Raw genomic sequence first — 25,708 nt, forward strand, 5'->3', positions numbered from 1 at the left:
TTAGAACTCTTAAAGTATATTTTGAATTTAATTCCATACTCAAATTCTACTCAGGTCACAATCTAAATAAGCAGGTTACTTGTTAGTTCTTTGAGAACAGGTTATATGTGTGATATTTTATATTACCTATTCACTATAGTGTTTATTACAGTTTAAACCTGTACATGCAAATCTGATCATCCCTGGTGTAAAATTTGAAAGTATTCATTGAATAGTCATCTTGAATTCTTTTCTAAAATCATGAAAATAAAAATATTGCTATTTGTGCATGGACATTAGATTACTCTTTGTAGGACAAACCCCCTTTAACATAGAAAATTAAGTCATTATGTTATTGGTATGATTTGGGCATTTTCTCCAAAATTTTGGACTAAGCATTTAAAATTTTGTGGATTTTTACTGTCTCACATGATTTTAAAGTTAAGGTATAGCCGTTGTGAGTACATATCCAAAGTTGTCACTGACTTAAAAAAATGATCTGAAGTGGGTGATACCATAGTATTTGTATTACCATAGATAAAAAAATGAATTTTAAAAAGAAAAAATATGAATGTAGGTTGTCCAAGATTTTATGTGCATTTGATTGTGTTGGAAACATATCTAAGGGTATATAGAAAGACAGAGACAAAATTAACTAACCCCTATAATAAAATTTCAAATTTTCCGTGGCAATGAAAAGAGCTTTATCAACCAGTACAACTGATTTTGATTTGGCTAGTGGTGGTGTAACCTTTCACTAGCTAATCCTGTCCCCTCTCCTCCATGAACCCATGATCTATTCATTAGATAGGATTTGATACTTTCCTTGATTTACTCTGGGATTCCCTGGTGGCTCAGACGATAAAGAGTCTGCCTGTAATGCAGGAACCCGGGTTTGTTCCCTGAGTCAAGAAGATCCTCTGAAGGAAATGGCAACCCAGTCCAGTATTCTTGCCTGGAAAATCCCATGGACGGAGGAACCTGGCTGACTATAGTCCATGGGTCACAAAGAGTTGGACACGACTGAATGACTTCACTTTCACTTTTTGATTTACTCTACTGGCTGCTGCTGGTGGTGGACTTGCAGATCTTCCACGTGGCTTTCTCCACTCTGGTAACTTTTACTCCCCTGTGCAAAGAGCAATGTAGAAAGAAGGTTATGTCAAATATTATGTACATGGGCTTCTCACGTGGCACCAGTGGTAAAGGGCCGCCTGCCAATGCGGGAAACACAAGGGACTCAGTTTTGATCCCTGGGTCAGGAAGTTCCCCTGGAGTGGAAATGGCAACCTACTCCAGTATTCTTGCCTGGAGAATTCCAGTGACAGAGGAGCTTGCTTGGCAGGCTGCAGTTCATAGGCTTGCAAAGAGTCGAACATGACTGAGCACCTTCAAGTGCCCACACTGCTGTTGAACCTGTAAGCACCTTAGTGCTCCAATTAAATATTAGGAACTGGGGAAATAACTGTATGATGTGCCCCTGGACTCAGTGGACTCATTGTGAGCAAGAGCAGTGCCATGATCCCATATATTCCCTGGCTCCCATGAGATCACACTCTTAAGTGGAGGCCATGTAAGTGCCTCAGGCCCCTCACTAACAGTGCCAGTTCATTTCCTGTGTCCTACCCTGCTCAAAGGCATCCCACTTTCTCTAGTGTATGATATGCAAATAAGTGATTGTAGTTCTCTTCGGGAAATGATCCAAGATGTTATTATCTATATATTTGTCGTAGTGTTTTTTGCAATGTCTTTCCTTCTGGAATCCTGGCCTCTTCTTCACGCCATGGAACCTGGGGCAGAAAACAGGCCTATGGGGACTTCTCTGGCACTCCAGTGGTTAAGACTCTGCGCTTCCATTGCAGAAGGACAGAGTTCAATCCCTGGTTGGGGAACTAAGATCCTACATGTAGCATGGCCAAAACATAAAAACAAAAACATAGTCACAATTCTGATTAAAAAAAGAGCAAAACAAGCTATGTCTGAAGATTGTATATGACTCTAATTTGGCAACAGATTCTGAATCTCTGTGGCTAGGAGAAAATTAAAAGCTCAGGGAGAGAGCACTGAGCTTCGGGTCAGGAGATACAGATTCTGTGAGTTTGTGCAAAGCCCTTGATCTCCAATAGTGACTGTCTCCTCATCTGTGAAGGCAAACTAAGAAACACAGGTCTTGTAAGAACTAGGTGAAATCAAGCAAAATAAAAATAAGATATATAAGAGTGTTGAGTTGGATTTCAATAGCAAAAAATCAGTTGAATTTTCATTTCAATAATTATTTTGTAATTTTCAATAATTTTCAATAATTAAAATTTTTTCAAGTTTTAATTTCAATAATTAAAAAGTCACTCACTGTGGTAATTATTGGCCCTCTTTGCTGGCAGATTATTAACGGTTCTTATCATGGTTGACTTCTTTGTGGTTTTATTTTGTCAGTAGGCTCAGAGTATTGGGCTCGTAGAATATTCATGGGATAAAGAAATGGGAATTTAATGTACAATGACACTTTCATCTGTTCTCATTGAAAGCAGAGCATCCAGTTGAAAAGGAAGTGACAGGAAATTATAACACAATCTAAACTTACAAGTTGAGACTATGTATTATGAATTCCTTTGAAAAAACAAGAAAGATTCAGTCTAACGATAACATATTGAGCACCCATTCTGTGCAGTATTCTAAGCATTTTCCTTCACCTGGAATGAACTAGATGGTCTCTTAAGAAAGGCAGTATGGCATACACAGGAGCAAGCACTAACAAGCAGGCTCTGGGGTTGGACCATGTGGGTTAATCTTATCTTACTCACTTGCCAGCCATGTGGACTACAGACAAGTTACATATTGTTTTCTCATTTTTTGAATGGAACATAACAATAGTATCTACCTTAGAGGGTTTTGTGGATGGATGAGTATTTTGCCGGAAGTTTTCACTTTCATCTCGGGTTCAAAGGATTTGTTAACAAATAAGCCACTCATTATATACAAATAAATAATACAAATATTTATTAGAATTATCTAGCTTACTTTCAATATACTAACATTAAAAGAAAAGAGAAATAGAGCAGAGGATACATCACCAAATTAAGTTTTGACCAACATCCAGAGTTAATCAGCGCTGAGAAGTCCCATGTCACCGCACATCTGGAGTCCCATTGGAAAAGGGTCCCAGGCAGTGAATCCGCTCCATGGGTGAGACTTCAAAGATTGCAGTTTGGAGTTCCTGCCTATAATTCCAGGACGGTAGCAAACTGATATCATCATCAACAAGTGAAGTGAAGTTGCTCAGTCGTGTCCGACTCTTTGGGACCCCATGGACTATAGCCCACCAGGCTCCTCGGTCCATGGAATTCTCCAGGCAAGAATACTGGAGTGGGTTGCCATTTCCTTCTCCAGGGGATCTTCCCAAACCAGGGATCGAACCCGGGTCTCCTGCATTGTAGGCAGACGCTTTACCATCTGAGCTACCAGGGAAGCCCAATATCATCATCAGTCTGTGACCAAATTGCAGCTCTGGTTTCATGTTAATGCTGTTTGTTTTGTTGTGTAAAACTTGGAATGTAGGTAAGCCTGGGGCTTGGTTGGCCAGCCCCCTCCAGGGGCTCAACAATCACAAGATTTCTCTCCCATCTTATCTGTGGTGCTGCAAGTCTTGCACTCACAGCAGGCAGTCACTCACAGTCACTCCCAGGTAGGACAGTATCCAGGCAGGTTAGAAGCAAGGTCAGAGGCCTGCTCTGCTTTGTCTCTGAAACCTAAACAAGACTATTTTTTAAATTTCCCCAACAATGAGTTAGTGAAATAAGTATTGGTTAGCATAACCATCATTATCAGTTTTGTGACCTTGGAAAATTATTTAACCTCTCTGAGTGGTTCCATTTGTATTTCTTAAGAAATGAGGCTAATAAGACTTCACAGAGATATTGTGACTATTCATGAAATAAGATGTGGAGAGGCACAAAGATGTTTAATGCATGCTTGTTCCCTTCTCCTTATATTCCTTTCTAAGGAAAGACCTTTCTAAGACCTCTCAGTTTAAGACCACAGCAGTAGCTTTTTGCACTTGAAGAAGCTCTATTGAATCAGAAATATTTGTAAAACAGATTAAATAATATGAAGAAATTAAAGTTATGTAGTATGTTTATAATGTAAAACATCAAAATAATGCTGACGTGTATTAGTTGGCATAATTCTGTTTTACCATTTTTAAAAAATACCATTTTGAAAATAGAAGATTATCTTGTTTGGTGTTTGTAGCTGGAATAACAGAGAAGGCAATGGCAACCCACTCTGGTACTCTTGCCTGGAAAATCCCATGGACAGAGGAGCCTGGTAGGCTGCAGTCCATGGGATCGCGAAGAGTCGGACATGGCTGAGCAACTTCACTTTCATGCATTGGAGAAGGAAATGGCAACCCACTGCAGTGTTCTTGCCTGGAGAATCCTAGGGACAGCGGAGCCTATGGGATCTGTGGGCGGAGTCTATGGGGTCACACAGAGTTGGACACGACTGAAGCGACTTTAGCAGCAGCTGCAGCAGCAGCAGCTGGAATAAAATGATAGCTTGCTTGGTTTTCAAGTGGCTGTATGTCACACTGCCAACAAACCCGGTAATTCAGGCTCCTGTTTTCTCAATAACTTTCCTAAAATCAGGAAAATCAGGGACTTCCCTGGAGGCACTCCATGCTTCCAGTGCAGGGGATGCAGGTTCCATCCGTGGTTGGGGAGCTAAGATCCCACAGGCCGTGCAGCCAAAAAACATAAAACAGAAGCAATACTGTAAGAAATTCATTTAAGACTTTAAAAATGGTCCACATTAAAAAAAATTAGAAAAAAGAAAGTGTGGTGGGAGATGGGGAGGAGTGGGAGCAGGGACCGCAATGTTCCATTAATGGATTGCTCAAGCTTCTTCCCAATTACTTTTCTTTGCTTTTCTGAAAAGCACAACTCAAAAAATCAATTTCTTGCAGTCTCTTTTCTTCATATTATACTGATACTTGGCTACCTGATTACTGTTTTCTTAATAATCACGTCTCGATTTTGGAAAAATTCAATTTTCTCTTCCTTCATTTTCTTGGTCATATCTTCATAGTCCATTGAGCTTAAGGAGGGCATAGCACACATTCATAGACAATCTCATTCTCCTTCTCTATTGATGGCAAATTAAGTAAAGGTCTTTTCTGGATATTCACTTTAGCAGTTAGAGTTTTATAAGCCTTTTTTGGTTTGTTTGTAATGGTTATGCCATTAAAGATCTCCTTTTGTCTCTCATGGATGTTCAGTTATAATGAGGAACTCTGATTTTCTAATTAGTCTGAGGCTATATAGCTATGTAATTCCATAATACTCAGGTGAAAACCGAAAAAATATATCAGTATAATGTCTGTTTCAGGATATTTTATTATAGTTCAAGTGAAAGTGAAGTCGCTCAGTCGTGTCCAAGCACAGATACTAAAATATTTTACGTTTTTTTAATGTCTCTTAATCTTTGCAACTATCCTGTGAGATTGTTTTAAAGATAAGGAAATGGAAAGTCATGCAGCCAGTAAGTGTTAGAGTTGGGATTTGAATCCATACCTGCTTGATCCCAAACCTGTGCTTTTGACCAGCTAATGTTATGTTCAGAGTACTCATGTTAAGCATATAAAGTTTGTGCTTTAATCAAGCCAGTGTCAAAGCCATATGCCTGTATAAAACCATGCCAATCAGAAAGCTAGCCAGTTGCTTAAACTTTTAAACTTTTTCCATGCAGATGTTTTAGGCTAGAAGCATAACCAGTACTTGCATTTGGATGCTCTAAACTTATTTATCTTTTTTAGCATCTGAAGTTCCATTCTCACAAATTCATTTCTAGATGAACAGTTAGAACTGGACATGGAACAACAGACTGGTTCCAAATAGGAAAAGGAGTACGTCAAGGAACAACGTTACCCTGCTTATTTAACTTAGATGAAGAGTACATCATGCGAAATGCTGGGCTGGAGGAAGCACAAGCTGGAATCAAGATTGCTGGGAGAAATATCAATAACCTCAGATATGTAGATGACACTACCCTTATGGCAGAAAGTGATGAGGAACTAAAAAGCCTCTTGATGAAAGTGAAAGAGGAGAGTGAAAAAGTTGGCTTAAAGCTCAACATTCAGAAAACTAAGATCATGGCATCTGGTCCCATCACTTCATGGCAAATAGATGGGGAAACAGTGGAAACAATGTCAGACTTTATTTTTTTGGGCTCCAAAATCACTGCAGATGGTGATTGCAGCCATGAAATTGAAAGACGCTTGTTCCTTGGAAGGAAAGTTATGACCAACCTAGATAGCATATTAAAAAGCAGAGACATTACTTTGCCAACACAGGTCCGTCTAGTCAAGGCTATGGTTTTTCCAGTAGTCATGTATGGATGTGAGAGTTGGGCTGTGAAGAAAGCTGAGTGCCGAAGAATTGATGCTTTTGAACTGTGGTGTTGGAGAAGACCCTTGAGAGTCCCTTGGACTGCAAGGAGATCCAACCAGTCCATCCTAAAGGAGATCAGTCCTGGGTGTTCATTGGAAGGACTGATGTTGAAGCTGAAACTCCAATACTTTGGCCACCTCATGCGAAGAGTTGACTCATTGGAAAATTCCCTGATTCTGGGAAGGAGTAGGGGCAGGAGGAGAAGGGGATGACAGAGGATGAGATGGCTGGATGGCATCACCGACTGGATGGACATGGGTTTGGGTAGACTCCGGGAGTTGGTGATGGACAGGGAGGCCTGGCGTGCTGCGATTCCTAGGGTCGCAAAGAGTCGGATATGACTGAGTGACTGAACTGAACTGAAACTTATTTATCTTTTTTAGCATCTGAAGTTCCATTCTCACAAATTCATTTCTAGAAGTAGATATTTCTGGAATACTATATGCAATTGCCTACCTTAACCTTTGATCAAGATAATAAATCCTACTGGCTCAGCTATTTTAAGAGGTGCTCAAATGCTAGTTTCAGAACATAGAGAGGGGGCATTCTCCCAAATGACCAAGAGACAAGTCCTTACTCACTGTGACCAGCTCTTCTAGTTTGCCCAGGATGAAGGGTTTTCCAGGATATCAGACTTCTAGTGGCCAAACTGAGAAAGACCTAGGTGCTACCCCGACCCCTATTTCACACGTAGAATCTGGATTCTGTAACTTGACCCTCATCACTTTTAAAGATTGCTGTATTAAAATGAACTAGTACTAAACCATCTCCTTTTTGTAAAGATAATACTGCAGGGATAAATTTTCATATGTAAATACAGGGGCTTGATAGATGTCCGCTAAGTTAGGTATATTCAAATATATGTATATAATGAAGAAATATTTTAAAATAATTCATAGACAATTTTCAAAATGTATCCACAATTTCCAATATTTTGTTGCTTGTCCTCCTAAAATAAATGAAAGTTCCATTCAGTTATATAGTCTACTGATATACATATCTCTTATCAGTTTAATTGGTCTAGGTGTTTTTTAGTTGTAGATAAGGACTAAGAAAACTGAAGGGGACTTCCCTGGTGGTGCAGTGGCTAAGACTCCGTGCTCCCAAAGCAAGCAGACGAGGTTTGATCCCTGGTCAAAGATCTAGATCCCAAGTGCTGCAACTAAGACCCAGCACAACTAAATAAATAAATAAAAATTTTTTTAATTTAAGAAAAATGAGAAAATGAGGTTGTTTAGTATGATTTGCCCAGACCATCACCTCATAATGCATACAAGTTGTAAATCCTTTTTTCAAACCATATAATTCTAATTCTATATTTCTAATGATTCTATCCTGTTACATGAATTATTGTGAAATAAAAGAATCTATAATATTTTTTAAGCTAAGATGTATTTTCTGGCCCAACTTAAAAAAATCAGCACAATTTAGTTGGAAAGCAGACAGATACTTTTTAAAATATATATATTCACACACAAGCATGAATATATATATAGTTTGTGTATGTTTGTTATATGAATAGAGAAAATGAGACAAAGAGAAAAATGCAAGGAAGAGTGACAGCCAGAGTAAGAATAGATAGAAATGGTTGAAATTAGCCAATGTGACTTCAAATTGGGAATTCAAATGAAGTTGATGGGAAAAAGAAGAATAATAACTTTAACACTCTGTGCCAGGCTCAGACCTGGAACCAGGATGCTCAAATGAATAAGACACAGCCTGCCCTCAGGTAGTGGCTTGGCTCATTGTCTAGTTTGGGGAAGAGACTTGTAAATATGTAACTTGTAACACAGTAAAATAAGTGCAGTAATAAAATGAAAGCAACATTCAGTGCAGGTATGTATGTCGGGGTGGGGACATGGAAGAAGGCTTCATGCAGGAATTAATGCTTGAGCTAAGTCTTTAAGGGCAGGTGGGATGTGATCAGGTGGGCACAAGCTGGAGGAGTGAGGATGGTGGGAGGACATTCCAGGAGCTCAAATGTTCAGGGGCGTGAGATATAGTGGATAATAGGGGTCTTTTTCGGGATATTTGTTTAAGGAACGCACAAATCATGAGTGGACTTGCAAATATGTCAAAGCTTTGTTTGCTTTATAAATAAAATCGTCTATACCAATTTTTTCAGATTCCATATAGATCCATTAATATACAGTATTTGTATTTCCCTTTCTGACTTTAGTCTGTATGACAGTATCTAGGTCTATCCACATCTTTTCAAATGACAGAAATAAAGAGACAGACATAACGAACAAGCATAGCAATAACAAGGTGGAAAGGGGGAGTGGGGTGAATTGGGAGACTGGTATTAAAATATATACATTACTATGTATAAAATAGATAACAAATGGGAACCTACTTTATAGCATGGGAAACTCTACTCATTGCTTTGTGGTGACCTAAATGGGAAGGAAATCCAAAAAAGAGGGGATATATGAATATGTATAGCTGATTCACTTTGCTGTACAGCAGAAACTAACACAGACTTCCTTGGTGGCTTAAACAGTAAAGAATCTGCCTGCAGTGCAGGAGACATTGGTTCAATCCCTGGGTCTGGAAGATCCCCTGGAGAATATTCCAATTCTAAAATATAAAATCTAAAAAATAAATTAAAAAAAAAAGCTTGATTTGCAGCAGAGACCTGATGATGAAGGGTCTTCATGCAGGAGAATGATGTCATGAGAACTGTATGATAATTAGAAGATAGATTGGTGGATAAAGTACTGGAGGCTGAGACAGCAATGAGGAGGCCATTTGTTCAGAACAGAAAAGATCTGGAGGAGATGAATTGAGGCAGTGGCAGTCCACAGAGTGGGAGGTTGATAATTTAGGCAGTGTGTGTGATAAAGAACTTGATGTCTAGGGGAGGAGATGAAGGAAAAAAAGGCCTCTGAGGTTATGCTCTACCCAGAGATATGTGAAATGAAACATAAGGTATGAAAAAGAAATGTAAGAACATGTAAATATGTTTCAGTTCAGTTCAGTTGCTCAGTTGTGTCTGACTCTTTGCAACTCCATGGACTGCAGCAGGCCAGGCTTCCCTGTCCATCACCAGCTCCTAGAGCTTGCTCACAGTCATGTCCATCGAGTCGGTGATGCCATCCAACCACCTCATCCTCTTTCATCTCCTTTTCCTCCTGCCTTCAATCTTTCCCAGCATCAGGGTCTTCTTCAAGGAGTCAGTTCTTCACATCAGGTGGCCAAAGTATTGCAGCTTCAGCTTCAGCATCAGTCCTTCCATTGAATATTCAGGACTGATTTCCTTTAGGATTGACTGGTTTGATCTCCTTGCAGTCCAAGGGACTCTCAAGAGTCTTCTCCAACACCATAGTTTAAAAGCATCAATGCTTTGGCGCTCAGCTTTCTTTATGGTCCAACTCTCACATCCATCCATGACTACTGGAAAAACCATAGCTTTGACTAGACGGACATTTGTTGGCAAAATAACGTCTCTGCTTTTTAATGTGCTGTCTAGGTTGGTCATAGCTTTTCTTCCAAGGAACAAGCGTCTTTTAATTTCATGGCTGCAGTCACTATCTGCAGTGATTTTGGAGCCTCCAAAAATAATGTCTGCCACTGTTTCCATTGTTTCCCCATCTATTTGCCATGAAGTGATGGGACCAGATGCCATGATCTTAGTTTTCTGAATGTTGAGTTTTAAGCCTACTTTTCCACTCTCCTCTTTCACTTTTATCAAGAGGCTCTTTAGTTCTTCTTTGCTTTCTGCCATAAGGATGGTGTCATCTGCATATCTGAAGTTATTGATATTTCTCCTGGCGGTCTTGATTCCAGCTTGTGCTTCATCCAGCCCAGCATTTCGCATGATGTACTCTGCACAGAAGTTAAATAAGCAGGGTGCCAGTATATAGCCTTGACGTACTCCTTTCCCAATTTGGAACCAGTGTGTTGTTCCATGTCTCGTTCTAACTGTGGTTTCTTGACCTGCAGACGGATTTCTCAGGAGGCAGGTAAGATGGTCTGGTATTCCCATCTCTTGAAGAATTTTCCACAGTTTGCTGTGATCCACACAGTCAAAGGCTTTGGCATAGTCAATGAAGCAGAAGTAGGTGTTTTTATGGAACTCTCTTGGTTTTTTGATGATCCAACAGATGTTGGCATTTTGATCTCTGGTTCCTCTGCCTTTTTTAAATCCAGCTTGAGCATCTGGAAGTTCATGGTTCACGGACTGTTGAAACCTTGCTTGGAGAATTTTGAGCATTATTTTGCTAGCGTGTGAGATGAGTGCAATTGAACGATAGTTTGAACATTCTTTGGCATTGCCTTTCTTTGAGTTTGGAATGAAAACTGACCTTTTCCAATCCTGTGGCCACCGCTGAGTTTTCCGAATTTGCTGGCGTATTGAATGCAGGAATTTAATAGCATCATCTTTTAGGATCTGAAATAGCTCAACTGGAATTCCATCACCTCCACTAGCTTTGTTCATAGTGATGCTTCCTAAGGCCCACTTGACTTCGCCTTCCAGGATGTCTGGCTCTAGGTGAGTGATCACACCATCGTGATTATCTGGGTCATGAAGATCTTTTTTGTATAGTTCTTCTGTGTATTCTTTCCACCTATGTTTATGTTTAGTTTCACCTATATAAGTAAAAGATAGCAATTATATTTTACTAATGGTTATGCTTTGAATTGTTAGTAGTATAGATATTTCATTTAAAAAGTTATTATGCTATACTGGAGGTCGATGCTCAAAATTTTTTCCCTGGTCAAAGTCTAATCAGAAATGATTGGAGACTAAGGAAGGCTTTATTTTTATGTATTTATTCTTTTCATTAGAGTATAGTTGATTTATAATGTTGTGTTAGTTTCAGATATACAGCAAAGTGAGTCAGTTATACATATACTTATATCCACTCTTTTTTAGATTCTGTTCCCATATAGGCCATTACAGAATACAGAGTAGTGTTCCCTGTGCTCTACAGGAGATCCTTATAAGTTATCTATTTTATATATAGCAGTGTGTATATGTCAATATTGATTTCCCAATTTATCCCTCACTCCCCAAGGAAGGCTTTAAGGCTGTGGTTTCCAAATTTTGTATTCTTCAGACTCTTTACACTCTTTTATTTAGAACCCTAGGAACCTTTAATTATGTGGATTATACTTATTTAAACTTATTTTGTTACTGTATTAAAAGTTGAGAAATTTCAAAGTATTTGTTTAGTAATTCATTTAAAGATAATAATAACAAATCCAGTACATGTTAGCATAAATAACATGTGCTATGCTATGTTCAGTCGCTTCAGTCGTTGTCTGACTCTTTGCGACCTTATGGACGATAGCTTGCCAGGTTCCCTTGTCTATGGAATTCTCCAGGCAAGAATGCTGGAGTGGGTTGCCAAGCCCTCTTCCAGGGAATCTTTCCTACCTGGGGATTGAACCCACATCTCCTGTGTCTCCTGCATTGCAAGTAGATTCTTTACCCACTGGGAATTCTTTACCTGGGAAAAGTCAGGTTCTTTACCTGGGAAAGGTGGATTCTTTACCTGGGAAGCCCATAAATAACATACTTATTACAAAAACCAATTCTATTTTCCAAAACAAAACAAAGTTTAATGAGAAGAATGACACTGTTTTACACTTTTGCAAATCTCTTTAACATCTGGTTTCATGGAAGGAATCTGGATTCTCTGATCTGTTCAGTACTCAAATCTATTGTAATATTTTTTTTTTGGATTGAAGTGTGTGAAGAAAATCTCACACAAAGGTGTAATTGGAAAAGGGAGAGGTTTATAATACTCTCCTCACATCACTGTAGATACTTTTCTTTGATCCTATTCAAAAAATTGATATATGATAGTTTTCCAAGGGTTAATTGCAATATGGAAATTGAAACCACATCAGTATACTTTTCATGCTCTGTAATATTAAATCAATTTATCTGTAACTTTGACTAGGTCAGCATTCAAGTCTGATTTTGTAACATTGTGAATTGGATATGTGAAAAATATTGGTTCTCTGAGTTAGGCAGGAACTTTAAAATGTTGACACATTTTATTAAACAACAGCTAAAAAAAAATCACTTCTGTTAGTATCACCAATAGGCTCATCAGAAAATATTTACGTTTTGGGAAACTGTCAAATCATGGTGTTGGATACAAGTTTCCAAAAATTCTAATTTTTGCTGGAAAATTCTGATTTTTATCATTGGTAACCATTATTGTCAGTTATTTTCCTTGCTTGTGTTCAAGAAAATGTCTGCCCAACATATAAGTCTAAGTAACCACAGTTTGTCTGTCAGACATTCTTTCAAATACATGCAGGGTTACGTGGAAAATTTGGCTACTTTAGTTGGCTACTTGAACAGTTGAGTAAGTGCTTTTTCTTGCCTCAATTGTTGCAATTCGGATGAAGCATTTAAAAAAAATTTATTTGTTTGTTTTTACTGTGAGTGAGTGGTGATGAAGCATATAAGATAAGAAGCTGGGTACCAATACCTTGATTTGTACTAAGGCTCTTCTAGTTTTACTCACCATCTCTTTTGTACCAATAGCATAAATGTGAATACAGTGAAAAAAAGCTGAAAATATGTTAGTATCATTATGAAAATAGTTCTGACTTCATGCACTCCAAGAAAGTCCTTGAGGGCTATCTCCTTAATAACTGATGGTTTAAGGTCATCCTAATACTGATCTGGGGAAAGTGTCATGTCACCTTCTGTGTTTTGAAAAGTTTAGAGAAGAAGCATTTAAAATGTCTGCTACATTTAAAAAAAAAGTGAGATGATCTTATCTGAAACCTATGACCTTGAAATAATTTTTAAAATTTCTTCCTTTTTAGTCTAAGGGAAAAGATTTAAAAGTTACTGTTTTAACTTTTCTGGCATTGGCGAACAGAAATGTCCTTTTTATGGAGCCCTAACAACCAAATTACCCAAAAGTAAATTCATTCCCTCTCCAAAGTGTTTGAATTACAATTTTAATTAAAGGTGGCATTTTTTTGGTTTCACAAAATTGATTGTTCAGGAACAGCTCTTATTTTATTGTAGTATATTATATGTGATAATGATAAGTACATAAGTCAGTCCAACTTATGTTTTAGTTTATGAGATATAATATCTCTTCCCTTAAATCATACAAAAGGGTGCTGTATTTGAAAAATTTAATAATATTTAAAGTGTAATTATTTTAATATACCTTGTTTCTTTAAGAGTACTTTTTAATACAATCACGGATGATCATCTGAGTCTTGAGTTGTCTTAAGTGCTAATCTCATAAAATGTTTATGCAGCATATTTGTTAAACCCATATATTCTTTCTAATCATAGTCCAGGTGGCAATCGAAAGTAATGAAAATGACTTTAATAACTCACCTAATGAGTCATGGTTAAAATTAGTTTTTAGACAGTGGCTTTTATGTTGTTTATAGAGTGATCCTCAAGAACGGATGATATTGCAGAAAAAGGGCACATGTTATAAGTTAGAAGCCAGAGGAATACTTTATGGAAACCAAAACTGGGGTTATTAGATCCTTAATAGGGAGAAAAAGATAAAGCTAACAGACAAGAGCCTTAAATATTTCCCTGGAGTCTAAAGAAAGGGATATTGGATTGTAAGTTATTTTTTTCCTAATCATAAAAGAATTTCAAATTCACAGAGAAATAAGAATAGTATAGCAAGCAACCATATGATCACCACTTAAATGTAACTGTTGTTAACATATTATTATAGTTTCTTCCTCTTTTTTCCAAAGAGGTTTTAAACTAAAGACATTTTATTCCTATATAAAACAATTTCCATCTGTAAAAGATTAAAACTTACGAATCCACATTTTACAGTGATGGGATGATCTGAGAGCCCCAGAAGGCCTTTGTTTTGTAGACTGCATTTGCCAAGCTGTGAAGTCTAGCAAAAGAGCTTGAAATGATGAAGAGGATTTTATGAAATTGTTTAGAGGACTTAGAGGAGGAAGAACTCTAAGCTGAGGGTAAATATGTGGAAGAGAGCCAGAGAGAGATATTTAATGGAGAATTTTGGTTAAATTTTGCTATTTGGTGTGTGATTTAACTATATTCTCTCTCTCTCCATAATGTCTTAATTTAAATTTACATTACTCCTTTGTGCTTTAGAAGTTGGCTTTTTTTTTTGACCCTGACCTTAAGGGTGGGTGGGAGTGAAAACCGAGGCTGGCCAAATGTGTTCACTGGAGCTGCACCGCTAACGTCAGAGGGATCTAGGAACACATGCTTTGAAGAGTTTTAGCCAATCAGTAACAGAATGTCCTATTAGAGTTATTTATTTATTTTACAAATACATTTTTTTATTGAAGTATAATTGCTTTACAATGTTGTGTTAGTTTTTGCTATACAACAGCGCGAATCAGCTATATGTATACATCCCCTCTCACTTAAGATATATATACATATATATCCCCTCCTTTTAAGCCTGCCTCCCACTCTCCATCCCACCCGTCTAGATCATTGCAGAGCACTGAGCTGAGCTCCTGTGCTCTATAACAGCTTCCCATTAGCTATCTATTGGTAGTGTATATACGTCAATACTAATCTATCCATTTGTCCCACCCTCCCCTTCCCACCCCTTGTCCACAGGTCTGTTCTTTACATCTCCATCTCTTTTCCCTCCCTGCACATTGGTTCATCAGTACCAATTTTCTAGATTCCATATATATGCGTTAATGTACAATGCTTGTTTCTCTCAGTTATTTAATTACCCCTCTTTGTTTCTTGCATTGAAATAATATAGTCTGCCTTAATTTATGCAATGTCTTCTTGTGTGTAGGTCTCGGATGTGGTTTATTATACACTGCAACGGTGACCATCACATGCCAGTATTTTGACAGCCGTCGTGGCCTTGCCCTTGGCCTGATTTCAACAGGTACATTTTCAATATAAGTACAGCACTGCCACTCTTCAGCCTTGTAATCAAAGTTAAAAGTTACCAAGCACATATAGGTTTAACCAACCACCCCCCAGCTACCACTCAGGAGCACAATGTTTTTTTTTTTTTTTTTACTCTAATCCTAGAAGGAAATTATTTTCCACTGTAAATATGGGTGTAGCTTTCAAAACACCCTAAAGATACATATATTAAAAAAGCTGGGCCATTAGATGGCCAATATAACATAGGAAAAGAAAACTTAAGGGTCCAATAATTTGAGAATCACATCCTGGTGAGAGCCTTGCTAAGAGAAGCAGAGAGCACTTAAGTAAAGCACCTGAACCCTGAGAAAGACAGGAGAAATGAAAGGAAAATGGAGATCCTTCAGGTCACTGTCAAGAAGACCAATGCTGATACCTCTCCGACTCCATTTATTGTGGAACTTAGTTTTTCTAAAGTACTGATTTGTGAATACATCTAACTAGTCTATGTGCATATCCAAATGACAGACTGTTTATCCTTATTATTCCTTAAATAATCAGGACCATCACTGGGCAGGGGGCAGAGTTTAAGTATAAAACCTTCTGGACTTCAAGCCTCTGATACTTTTAAGTGGTGTTTTATTTTTCAGATGTATTTTTTTTCTAAGCTCTTTAGAGAACTTATCAAAATTTCCGTGGCCAATATTTTATGAGTTTGTTTAGGAGATAAAGTGTCCAGGCTTACTGAAACTTGTACGTTTACATTGCTACTTGCTAATGGGTGGCTATTCCTGAGAGGTCAGACTTTCCGATAAGCTGAATTACTTCAGCAGTGTATCTGGCAACAGGATCCAAACTAATGTTTTGTTCCTGAGGCCAGTGCAGCAAAGTGACTCCAGATCAGATTAAATTAAGCTGGATATTTACCCGAGGTGGTTTAAGAAAGCATTACCAGGTAAGAAATGTGAATCATGGCCCAGGAGGAGAGAGGACCAGGGTCTGAGGGCATGGTTAAGGTAGAACTGAGAGAAGAAAGAGAAAAAACAAAAAGATGGAGAATCCAGAGCAGTTCAATAGCAGTTTAAAGAACTGACAGCATCTTCCACAAGTGTGGGAAGGACTGTGAGACAGGCATGGCACCTTAAAGGACAATAGGTCTTACCTATACTGTATTATTTTTGGCCATGCAGCATGTGGGATCTTCCCTAACCAGGGATCAAACCTGTGCCCGCCAGCATTGGGAGTTTGGACTCTTAACCACTGGACCACCAGGGAAGTCCCACCTATACTGTATTTTTTTTTGTAAAGGCACTGTAATGTAGTGACAATCCCAGACCCTGAAGCCAAATCACCTGGTTTTGAATCCTCTGTCACTCAGTAGCTGCCTGGTGACAGACAAGTTACCTAACTGTTCTGTGAAATTAACTGTTAAGCCTCAGTTTTCTGAACTATAAAATGAGGATAATAATAGTTCCCATCTATTGGACTCCACCCTGTACAGCCTGTATTTGCCCAGCTTCATGACTGAAGAAAGAACCCAGTGACATGTGAGTAGGTATAAGAGAAGCAGGCACTGGTCAAGCAGGGGATGTACAGAGAGCAAGAGAACAGCCACTTTGAGTGACCTGAGCATACACCATCCCATTGCGGTATTGGGAATATTAGAGGAACATATGCATAAGGCACATGGCAAGGGCTGTAAAAGTGTTAGCTATTAAAACTATCACCTAGGTTTCCCTTAACATCCAGGTTTATCTGGGATGAAGGTGTTAGAAATCGTATGCTGAGAGAGTTGCTCTTGCTTTCTACTCAGTCTGAAGAGGAAACCATAAGGGCCTGGACCTTGGCACACTAAACCAAGATGGACTGACTGTGGACAATCCAAATTTGGCAGAATTAGGGAGTTTTCAGTTGCAACACATAGGAAGCCAGGTGGGGCAGAAATCAGCAGTATGAATCCACTGTCTTAGTCTGTTCAGGCTGCTCTAAAGTATCTTAGACTGAGTGGCTTATAAACAACAGAAATGTATGTCTCAGAATTCTGAGACTGGCAGTCTGAGATCAGGGTGTCAAGGTTAGCTGGGTGGGGTTCTGGTGAGAGCCTTCTCCTAGGTTGCAGACTGTCATCTTCTTCCTTTGTCCTCATATTACAGAACAGAAGAGGAAGCTCTTCTGTTCATTCATGAATGAAGTGCATTCATTCCATTCATGGGGGCTCCACCCTTTGACCTAACCACCTCCCAAAGGCCATACCTACTAATTCCATCATGTTGGGGGTTAAGATTTCAACTTACAAATTTTGGAGAGACACAAACATTCAGTCTATAGTATCTACCATCAGTGAAAGAGGTGACAAGAAAAATAAAACTCACAGTAGAAAATTTTAAAAATTGAAAAAGAACCCAAAATCAAAATAACTGAATTGATGTGACTTAGTTTAAATCTTTGGCACCCCGCTCCAGTACTTTTGCCTGGAAAATCCCATGGATGGAGGAGCCTGGTAGGCTACAGTCCATGGGGTCGCTAAGAGTCGGACACGACTGAGCGACTTCACTTTCACTTTTCCCTTTCATGCACTGGAGAAGGAAATGGCAACCCACTCCATTATTCTTGCCTGGAGAATCCCACGGACGGCGGAGCCTGGTGGCTGCCGTCTATGGGGTCGCACAGAGTCGGACACGACTGAAGCGACTTAGCAGCAGCAGCAGCAGCAGCAGTTTAAATCTTGTAACCTAGATGAAAGAAAGAAACATGGGCATAGAATGGAAGTTTTGGGAATAGTCTTACTCCCTGGTGAACAGGGATTGATAAACTAATGCCCGTGAACCCAGTCTGATCTACTAAGTGTTTTTTGGACAGCTCATGCGTCAAGAATGGTTTTTACATTTTTGATTGGTTGAAAAAAATCAAAAGAATATTTCATGGCACATGAAAATTATGTAAAATTAAAATTTCAGTGTCTATAAATAAAGCTTTATTGAAACACAGTCATACTCATTCCTTCATGATTCTTCTCTGGCTGCTTTCATGTTTCAAGGGCAGAGTTGAGCATTTGTGACAGAGTTGGATGGCCCACTGTGAGTTAATTATTTCCTCTCTAGCCCTTTTTTAGAAAAAGTCTATTGACCCCTGGTCTTGAAGAAGAGTTCATCAAGATGTAAGTGTATATGTTACCATTTCAGATTCCCTGAACATCAAATTCATATTTTCCCTCTTTGTGATCATGTATACTATAGGCATGCATGGAAGCATAATTAGTGCTTTACTTCACTTTTTCCTTTACACTGATGATTTTAAAATTGGGATTTTCTTTTTAAAGATTAACAATTATAGTTTTACAGTTTACACAGTTCCACAAGAGAGCTCTAATTACTCTTCATTGCCCTGAAAGAATTTCTGCATTTTGTTTTTTGGCTGTGCCACATGGCTTGTGAGATCTTAGTTCCCCGACCAATGATTGAACCCAGGCCCTTGGCAGTGAGAGCATGGAGTCCTAACCACTGGATCACCAGAGTATTCCCTCCCATATCTTCCTAAGCCATGACTACATTCTCATGGGATGTGGGCTGAAAACACTAGTGTCCAAAGTGGAATTTTATTTTGCTGCCCTGTCATACACTTAGCATATCATAGGTTTTTGATAAACCACCTATTGAAGTGATTTGATGTTTCCCTTAATATTTCATAATGTTGATAGATAAACTTAGTTGGTGAGCAATGGGGAATTGTTTACTTTCTCAAGATCAAAATATTTAACTTTCAGAACACCAAGAATATTTGAAAGTAATTATATGACACTTTGTTAGAACTTCTACAAAGAAATGGTGTTAGAGAAAATATGAATTAATAGTAAATGGATGCTAATGCACTATGGAAGTGCATGAAATATAGTCCTCTTTTCAGTTTTTTTCCGTTTGTTTTCTGAAGTGCTTTTAACCTTTGAAGTATGTGCCACTTTTAAAAAGATAAGGAAGGATTCAACTTGTCTCTTTTATTACTTAATAGTCAATACAGGGATACTTCCTAAGTAGCCACAAAAAGATACTGTATTAACTGCCATTACACTAATGTGAACTATTGATTAATGTTTGTAAGCAAAGTTTTTTTCTTTGGGGATAAAGGAGTTAATTTTAAATATGTTAGGAAGGGTCAACTGTGGTACCAAATTTTTTTTTTTTTTATAATTCTAAGAGTCATTTGGTTATTTGTAATTTTTACAATAAGCTTGGCATCCTGTTGGGATTATGATGTAATTTGGTATAGACCATTTAAAAAGTATGATTAACCTCTTTAGACTATTTTTTCAAAATTACAGATCACTTTCTTTCCTATTTTTTTTGAGTCGACATTTTTCAATGATATTTAAATTTTAAAATACTGAATTAACAACTTGAAATCAGAACCACATAAGAACATTTCAAATTAATTGGGCTGATACAGTTTGCCATTCCAGTGTGGTTCGTGTGATCTACTAAAAAATGGGGTATTTACAGTGTTGCACAAATGTGCAAGCAGGCATACTTTGTAATTTTAATATCCTATCAAAGTTCACTTTACTTTCTCATAGTTTATTAATATCAATCATTCCTTCTGATAATTAGCAATGGATTTGAGCTTCCCTTGTGTCTCAGATGGTAAAGAATTAGCCTGCAATGCAGGAGACTCAGGTTCGATCCCTGGGTTGGGAAGATCTCCTGGAAAAGGAAATGGCAACCCACTCCAGTATTCTTGCCTGAAGAATGCCATGGACAGAGAAGCCTGGCGGGCTACAGTCCACGAGGTTGCAGAGAGTCGGACACGACCGAGTAACTAACACACTTGAGTTATCAAACCACTATAAATATCCTACAACTAAAATATTAATATATTCTTCATCTCAAAAAATAAAATATGAAAACTTTTCTTTTCCAAAAGGAATACATATAAAGCATGGAGCCTGTAAGTACTAAAAATGTAGTTGTATAAGGTATTTGTTAAGAACATAGGTTCCTGGGGTCACACTGAGTGCGAATCCTGCTGGTGCCACTTGTAGCTTTCTGATCTGTGGCAAATTTCTCAACCTTTTAGCCCTAGGTCACTTCAGATGTCAGTTCAGTTCAGTCGCTCAGTCGTGTCCGACTCTTTGCGACCCCATGAATTGCAGCACGCCAGGCCTCTCTGTCCATCACCAACTCCCGGAGTCTACCCAAACCCATGTCCATCGAGTCGGTGATGCCATCCAACCATCTCATCCTCTGTCGTCCCCTTCTCCTCCCGCCCCTAATCCTACCCAGCATTAGGGTCTTTTCCAATGAGTCAACCCTTCACATGAGGTGCCCAAAGTATTGGAGTTTCAGCTTCAACATCAGACCTTCCAATGAACGCCCAGGATTGATCTCTTTTAGGATGGATTGACTGGATCTCCTTGCAGTCCAAGGGACTCTCAAGAGTCTTCTCCAACACCACAGTTCAAAAGCATCAATTCTTCGGCGCTCAGCTTTCTTCACAGTCCAACTCTCACATCCATACATGACCACTGGAAAAACCATAGCCTTGACTAGACGGACTTTTGTTGGCAAAGTAATGTCTCTGCTTTTAAATATGCTATCTAGGTTGGCCATAACCTTCCTTCCAAGGAGTAAGCGTCTTTAAATTTCATGGCTGCAATCACCATCAGCAGTGATTTTGGAGCCCAAAAAAATAAAGTCTGACACTGTTTCCACTGTTTCCCCATCTATTTCCCATGTAGTGATGGGACCAGATGCCATGATCTTAGTTTTCTGAATGTTGAGCTTTAAGCCAACTTTTTCACTCTCCTCTTTCACCTTCATCAAGAGGCTCTTTAGTTCTTCTTCACTTTCTGCCATAAGGGTGGTGTCATCCGCATATCTGAGGTTATTGATATTTCTCCCGGCAATCTTGATTCCAGCTTGTGTTTCTTCCAGCCCAGCGTTTCTCATGATGTACTCTGCATGTAAGTTAAATGTACACTGGGAATAGTAATAGGACATACCCAATAGGAGGGGCTTCCCAGGTGGCGCTAGAGGTAAAGAACCCACCTGACAGTGCAGGAGACACAGGAGATTGTGGGTTTGATCCCTGGGTGTGAAGATCCCCTGGAGAAGGAAATGACAACCCACTCCAGTATTCTTATCTGAAAACTTCCATGGACAGAAGAGCTGGCAGGCTACAGTTTATAGTCACAGAGAGTCAGACATGACTGAGCAAACACAAGCACTCACATGCACTCAATAGGATTATTGTAAGGAAACATTATTATGCCATGTAAAGTATTTAACACAGTGTCTGAACTGCAAATGCTAATTTTAAAAATAGATCTATCAGTGCTACTATCATTGAGGTCATCATCATCATCATCTTCAGTTTTCTTGTTGTGATTTTAATATGAAGGCACACTCATGAATGCCAGCGTGAAAAAGAAATTGAACTGTAGTACTAATAATGCTTGTTCTGAGAGTCCCAATGATAAGAGGTTAAGATTAAACAGTTCCCATTTCCTTTTTAGGTTCAAGTGTTGGACTTTTTATATATGCTGCTTTGCAGAGACTGTTAATTGAATTCTATGGACTGGATGGATGCCTGCTGATTGTCGGTGCTTTAGCTTTAAATATATTAGCCTGTGGCAGTCTGATGAGACCCCTCCAGTCCTCTGGTATCCCTTTACCTGAGAAAACAGCTCTGGAAAATGTACCAGATAGGTACTCGATTTACAATGAAAAAGAAAAGGACCCAGGAGAAAACATAAACATTCTTGAAAAGAGCTACAGTGGGGAGGAAATGTGCAAGAGCACCTTAGCCAATGGTGACTGGAAATCAGAGAGTCTGCTTCATAAAAACCCAACAACAATGGCACACACAAAAGAGACTGAAATGTACAAGAAGAAAGTTGCAGAACGGACATATTTTTGCAAACAGCTTGCCAAGAGGAAATGGCAGTTATATAAAAACTATTGTGGAGAAACTGTGGCTCTTTTTAAAAACAAAGTATTTTCAGCACTCTTCATTGCCATCTTTCTCTTTGACATTGGAGGGTTTCCACCTTCGTTACTTATGGAAGACGTGGCAAGAAGTTCAAATGTGAAAGAAGAGGAGTTTATTATGCCTCTTATTTCTATTATTGGCATTATGACAGCAGTTGGTAAACTCATTTTAGGGATACTGGCTGACTTCAAGTGGGTTAATACCTTATATCTTTATGTAGCTACCTTAATAATCATGAGCCTGGCCTTGTGTGCAATTCCATTTGCCAAAAGTTATGTTACATTGGCACTACTTTCTGGGATCCTAGGGTTTCTTACTGGTAATTGGTCCATCTTTCCTTATGTGACCACGAAGACAGTGGGAATTGAAAAATTAGCCCACGCCTATGGGATATTAATGTTCTTTGCTGGACTTGGAAATAGCCTTGGACCACCAATTGTTGGTAAGATATTTATCTTAAAGTAAGCCCATTTTGGAGAAGGCAGTGGCAACCCACTCCAGTACTCTTGCCTGGAAAATCCCATGGACGGAGGAGCCTGGTAGGCTGCAGTCCATGGGGTCGCTAAGAGTCAGATACAACTGAGCGTCCTTGCTTTCACTTTTCACTTTCATGCATTGGAGAAGGAAATGGCAACCCACTCCAGTATTCTTGCCTGGAGAATCCCAGGGACAGGGGAGCCTGGAGGGCTGCTGTCTACAGGGTTGCACAGAGTCGGGCACGACTGAAGCGACTTAGCAAGCCCATTTTGCTGTTCTTCTTTGTAATGTCTCTGAATACAGGAATTGCTTTTGTAATAATAGCACAGATTTATACAAAATAAATCTGCTTGGAATACCTCTTGATCATGATTTATTCAGAATCACTTTGCTATAGTTGGAGAAGCCAATACACTTGCTCAGGAATTTGTGTTTATTCTTCATTTGGGAGAAACCCAAAATGCCTGCTTAGTCTTGTCCAACTATTTGAGAAATTCTCCTCTAACTCCCATTAGGCCACTTTGGGAGTAGAACTGGGTAATTTATATCCTAATCTGAACTGTATATAAATTTTTTAATTAACTTTTTTATTAGGGTATAGTTGATTTGCAATGTTGTGTTAGTTTCTGCTGTACAGCAAAGTGAGTCAGTTATACATATACATATACCTACTTCTTTTTTAGATTGTTTTCCCATGTAAGTCATTACAGAGTATTGAATAGAGTTCCCTGTGCTATTAAGTAGGTTCTTATTAGTTATCTATTCTATATATATAGTAGTGTGTATATGTCAGTCCCACGAACTGTATATAAACTGATGAGATTAGAGTATGCCTATACATACTATGTCTATCAAACTCACTTTTTTCTTACTCTCTTTTCAGGTTGGTTTTATGACTGGACCCAGACCTATAACATTGCATTTTATTTTAGTGGCCTCTGCGTCCTGCTGGGAGGTTTTATTCTGCTGCTGGCAGCCTTGCCTTCCTGGGATACATGCAAAAAGCAACTCCCCAAGCCAGCTCCAACAACCTTTTTATACAAAGTTGCCTCTAATTCCTCTAACGTTTAGAGGAATATTGGAAGGCGCTAAAGACTGTTCTCACACAGTGAAATTTCACTGTGGCTGATTTGAATGAATTTTTTTTACATATCCTTTATGTACTGTATATGTAGACTCGATCTCCTATATTTTTTCTTTCCCCCCCCCTTTTTCCAAAAAGTTGGACTACTCTGTTTTACTATTAGTCATGAGTTCTGGACATTGTGAACATTTTGGCCAGCCTCAGAAGGCTTTCTCTGTGTAAAGAAATATCATTTCTCTGCAGACTCCATTAGTTCCTTTGCAGGGCAGCCAGAGGAGACTCTGGCTATTTTAAAACTGATGCAAGCAGCGTGATGAGTTATGTGCGAAGGCCGCCAGGGACTAAAACACTCTCTTCTCTCTGTTAGACTCACTAGTACATAGAAGCCTTCGAGCCAGTAAGGAAATGAAAGTGGTTCCTAAAACAGCGTTAAGAATTGCCGTGGCACAAATTGGTCATTTTTTAAAAACATGGTTTTTAAATTACCATCCCCCGTTTTCATGATTCTGTTTACCTTGATGAAGCACCCACATGTTTGGTGCCCACCAAGGACACGTCCTTTCGATTACTAAGGTGTTTGCTGAGATCCAGGCAGTCTCCAAACAAAGGGGTAGGCACTGTAGCCTTTCTTTTGGTTGGTCGCTGGAACCTTGCTCACTTTTGTCAGCAGCCGCTCAGTCATTTTTCCCAAGAAGTGCTGACTTTACCTGTTTCCAGGTTGGAAATGCATATTTAAAGCATTCCGTTCTGGCGAATGGGAAACATCCATTTGCTTCGGGCACAGTGGGGATGAATTGCCAGTCTTTGCATATCTTCTCAGTGAAGCATTTATTTGCAACTATCAGATTTTACTGTTATCCAATTTTAATTCAAGGGCAGAACTAAAAAGTGTGTGGGTAGTGTGTTTGCGCATGCATGTGAGCATTGTGCTGTGTGTCTGTGTGCTCTATGGAAAGGGAAAGGGGCAGTAAGAAATTGATACCCTCACCCAACTTTATTCAATTGTAAGAAAAATATTCTAGGAAGAAAATCAACATTTAATAAATTGACTTTTTTCTAAAGAAATGTTTTTTTAAACTTTGCTATGCATCAGAGTCTTCTATAGATCCTTTTTAAAATGTAGTTGTCTGAGTACCATTGGTAGAGATTTTAATTATGTAGGTCTAGGCTGTGGGCTAAGCATCTATATTTTTAATGAACTCTTCAAGTGATTCTGAGAGCACAGCCTGAATTGAGAATGACTGCTATAAGACTGGCAATAGAGAAACATTTTTTCTCTTAAAAAATTAAAACCAGTAAACCATTGAGGTGAGGGTTTTTTAATAAACAGCCAAGTTTGGTTCTTTAAATAGGAGGCACTCTGCCCATTGTGCCAAAATTGTCTTTTCATTTCTTTTGAAATAGGTAAGGTTATTTTATACGTCTATGTTGCCTTTCTTCAAAGGCGCCTGAAGCACTTTATAAGCTTGAATCCCCACAAAACCTCAGTGAGGTCGGTAAATAGTGCTTTTCTAGGCAGGAAACCTGGAGTTGTGGGGAACTTCATACCTGAGTGAATCCTACTCAGTAACCCAATCGTGGGGCTCCAAAGCGCCTTGGACATCCGCTCCATATTCCAACTTATGGAAAGTTTTCTGTACCTCATTCTTTAGTCACTGTCAGGTTAGTAAGTAAAATAAGCAACATTCAAAAAAAAATTTAACTGAAATGTTTTTGTGATAAAAGTTTTTTTTTTGCCAATATCATGTTCAGGAAATCCTATAACCTTTTTTTATTTTTTTAAACTTTTATGCCATCCCCACATTCATCAATGTTGATACCTGTCCAAATGCATCTTCATCATGTCTACTAATATCATCCAATGTGTGTATTATCCATTGTCTTGGGAATAAATTTTAAATTACAATAAAA

General features: G+C 38.7%; 1 protein-coding gene and 1 non-coding gene across 5 annotated transcripts in view; one reads left to right on the plus strand and one right to left on the minus strand.

Moving 5' to 3' along the window:
- SLC16A9 (solute carrier family 16 member 9) overlaps positions 1-25,708 on the plus strand; it is a 93,703-nt gene extending 67,995 nt beyond the window's left edge. For 2 of the 4 annotated variants that reach the window (XM_081569070.1, XM_081569072.1), the window contains 3 exons: positions 15,176-15,271; positions 21,761-22,678; positions 23,597-25,708. In XM_081569070.1, the coding sequence (XP_081425196.1) occupies positions 15,176-15,271; positions 21,761-22,678; positions 23,597-23,784 (1,202 nt within the window). In that variant the 3' untranslated portion in view covers positions 23,785-25,708. The remainder of the gene's footprint in view (positions 1-15,175; positions 15,272-21,760; positions 22,679-23,596) is intronic. The other 2 variants (XM_081569071.1, XM_081569073.1) reach the window with 1 other exon arrangement.
- On the minus strand, positions 3,373-3,444 carry TRNAC-ACA (transfer RNA cysteine (anticodon ACA)). The gene has a single exon. It is a non-coding gene; the product is annotated as a tRNA-Cys (tRNA).

This window comes from Giraffa tippelskirchi, chromosome 2 (assembly GCF_054371585.1).
Source record: "Giraffa tippelskirchi isolate mGirTip1 chromosome 2, T2T-mGirTip1v1.2.pri, whole genome shotgun sequence".
Lineage (NCBI taxonomy): Eukaryota > Metazoa > Chordata > Mammalia > Artiodactyla > Giraffidae > Giraffa > Giraffa tippelskirchi.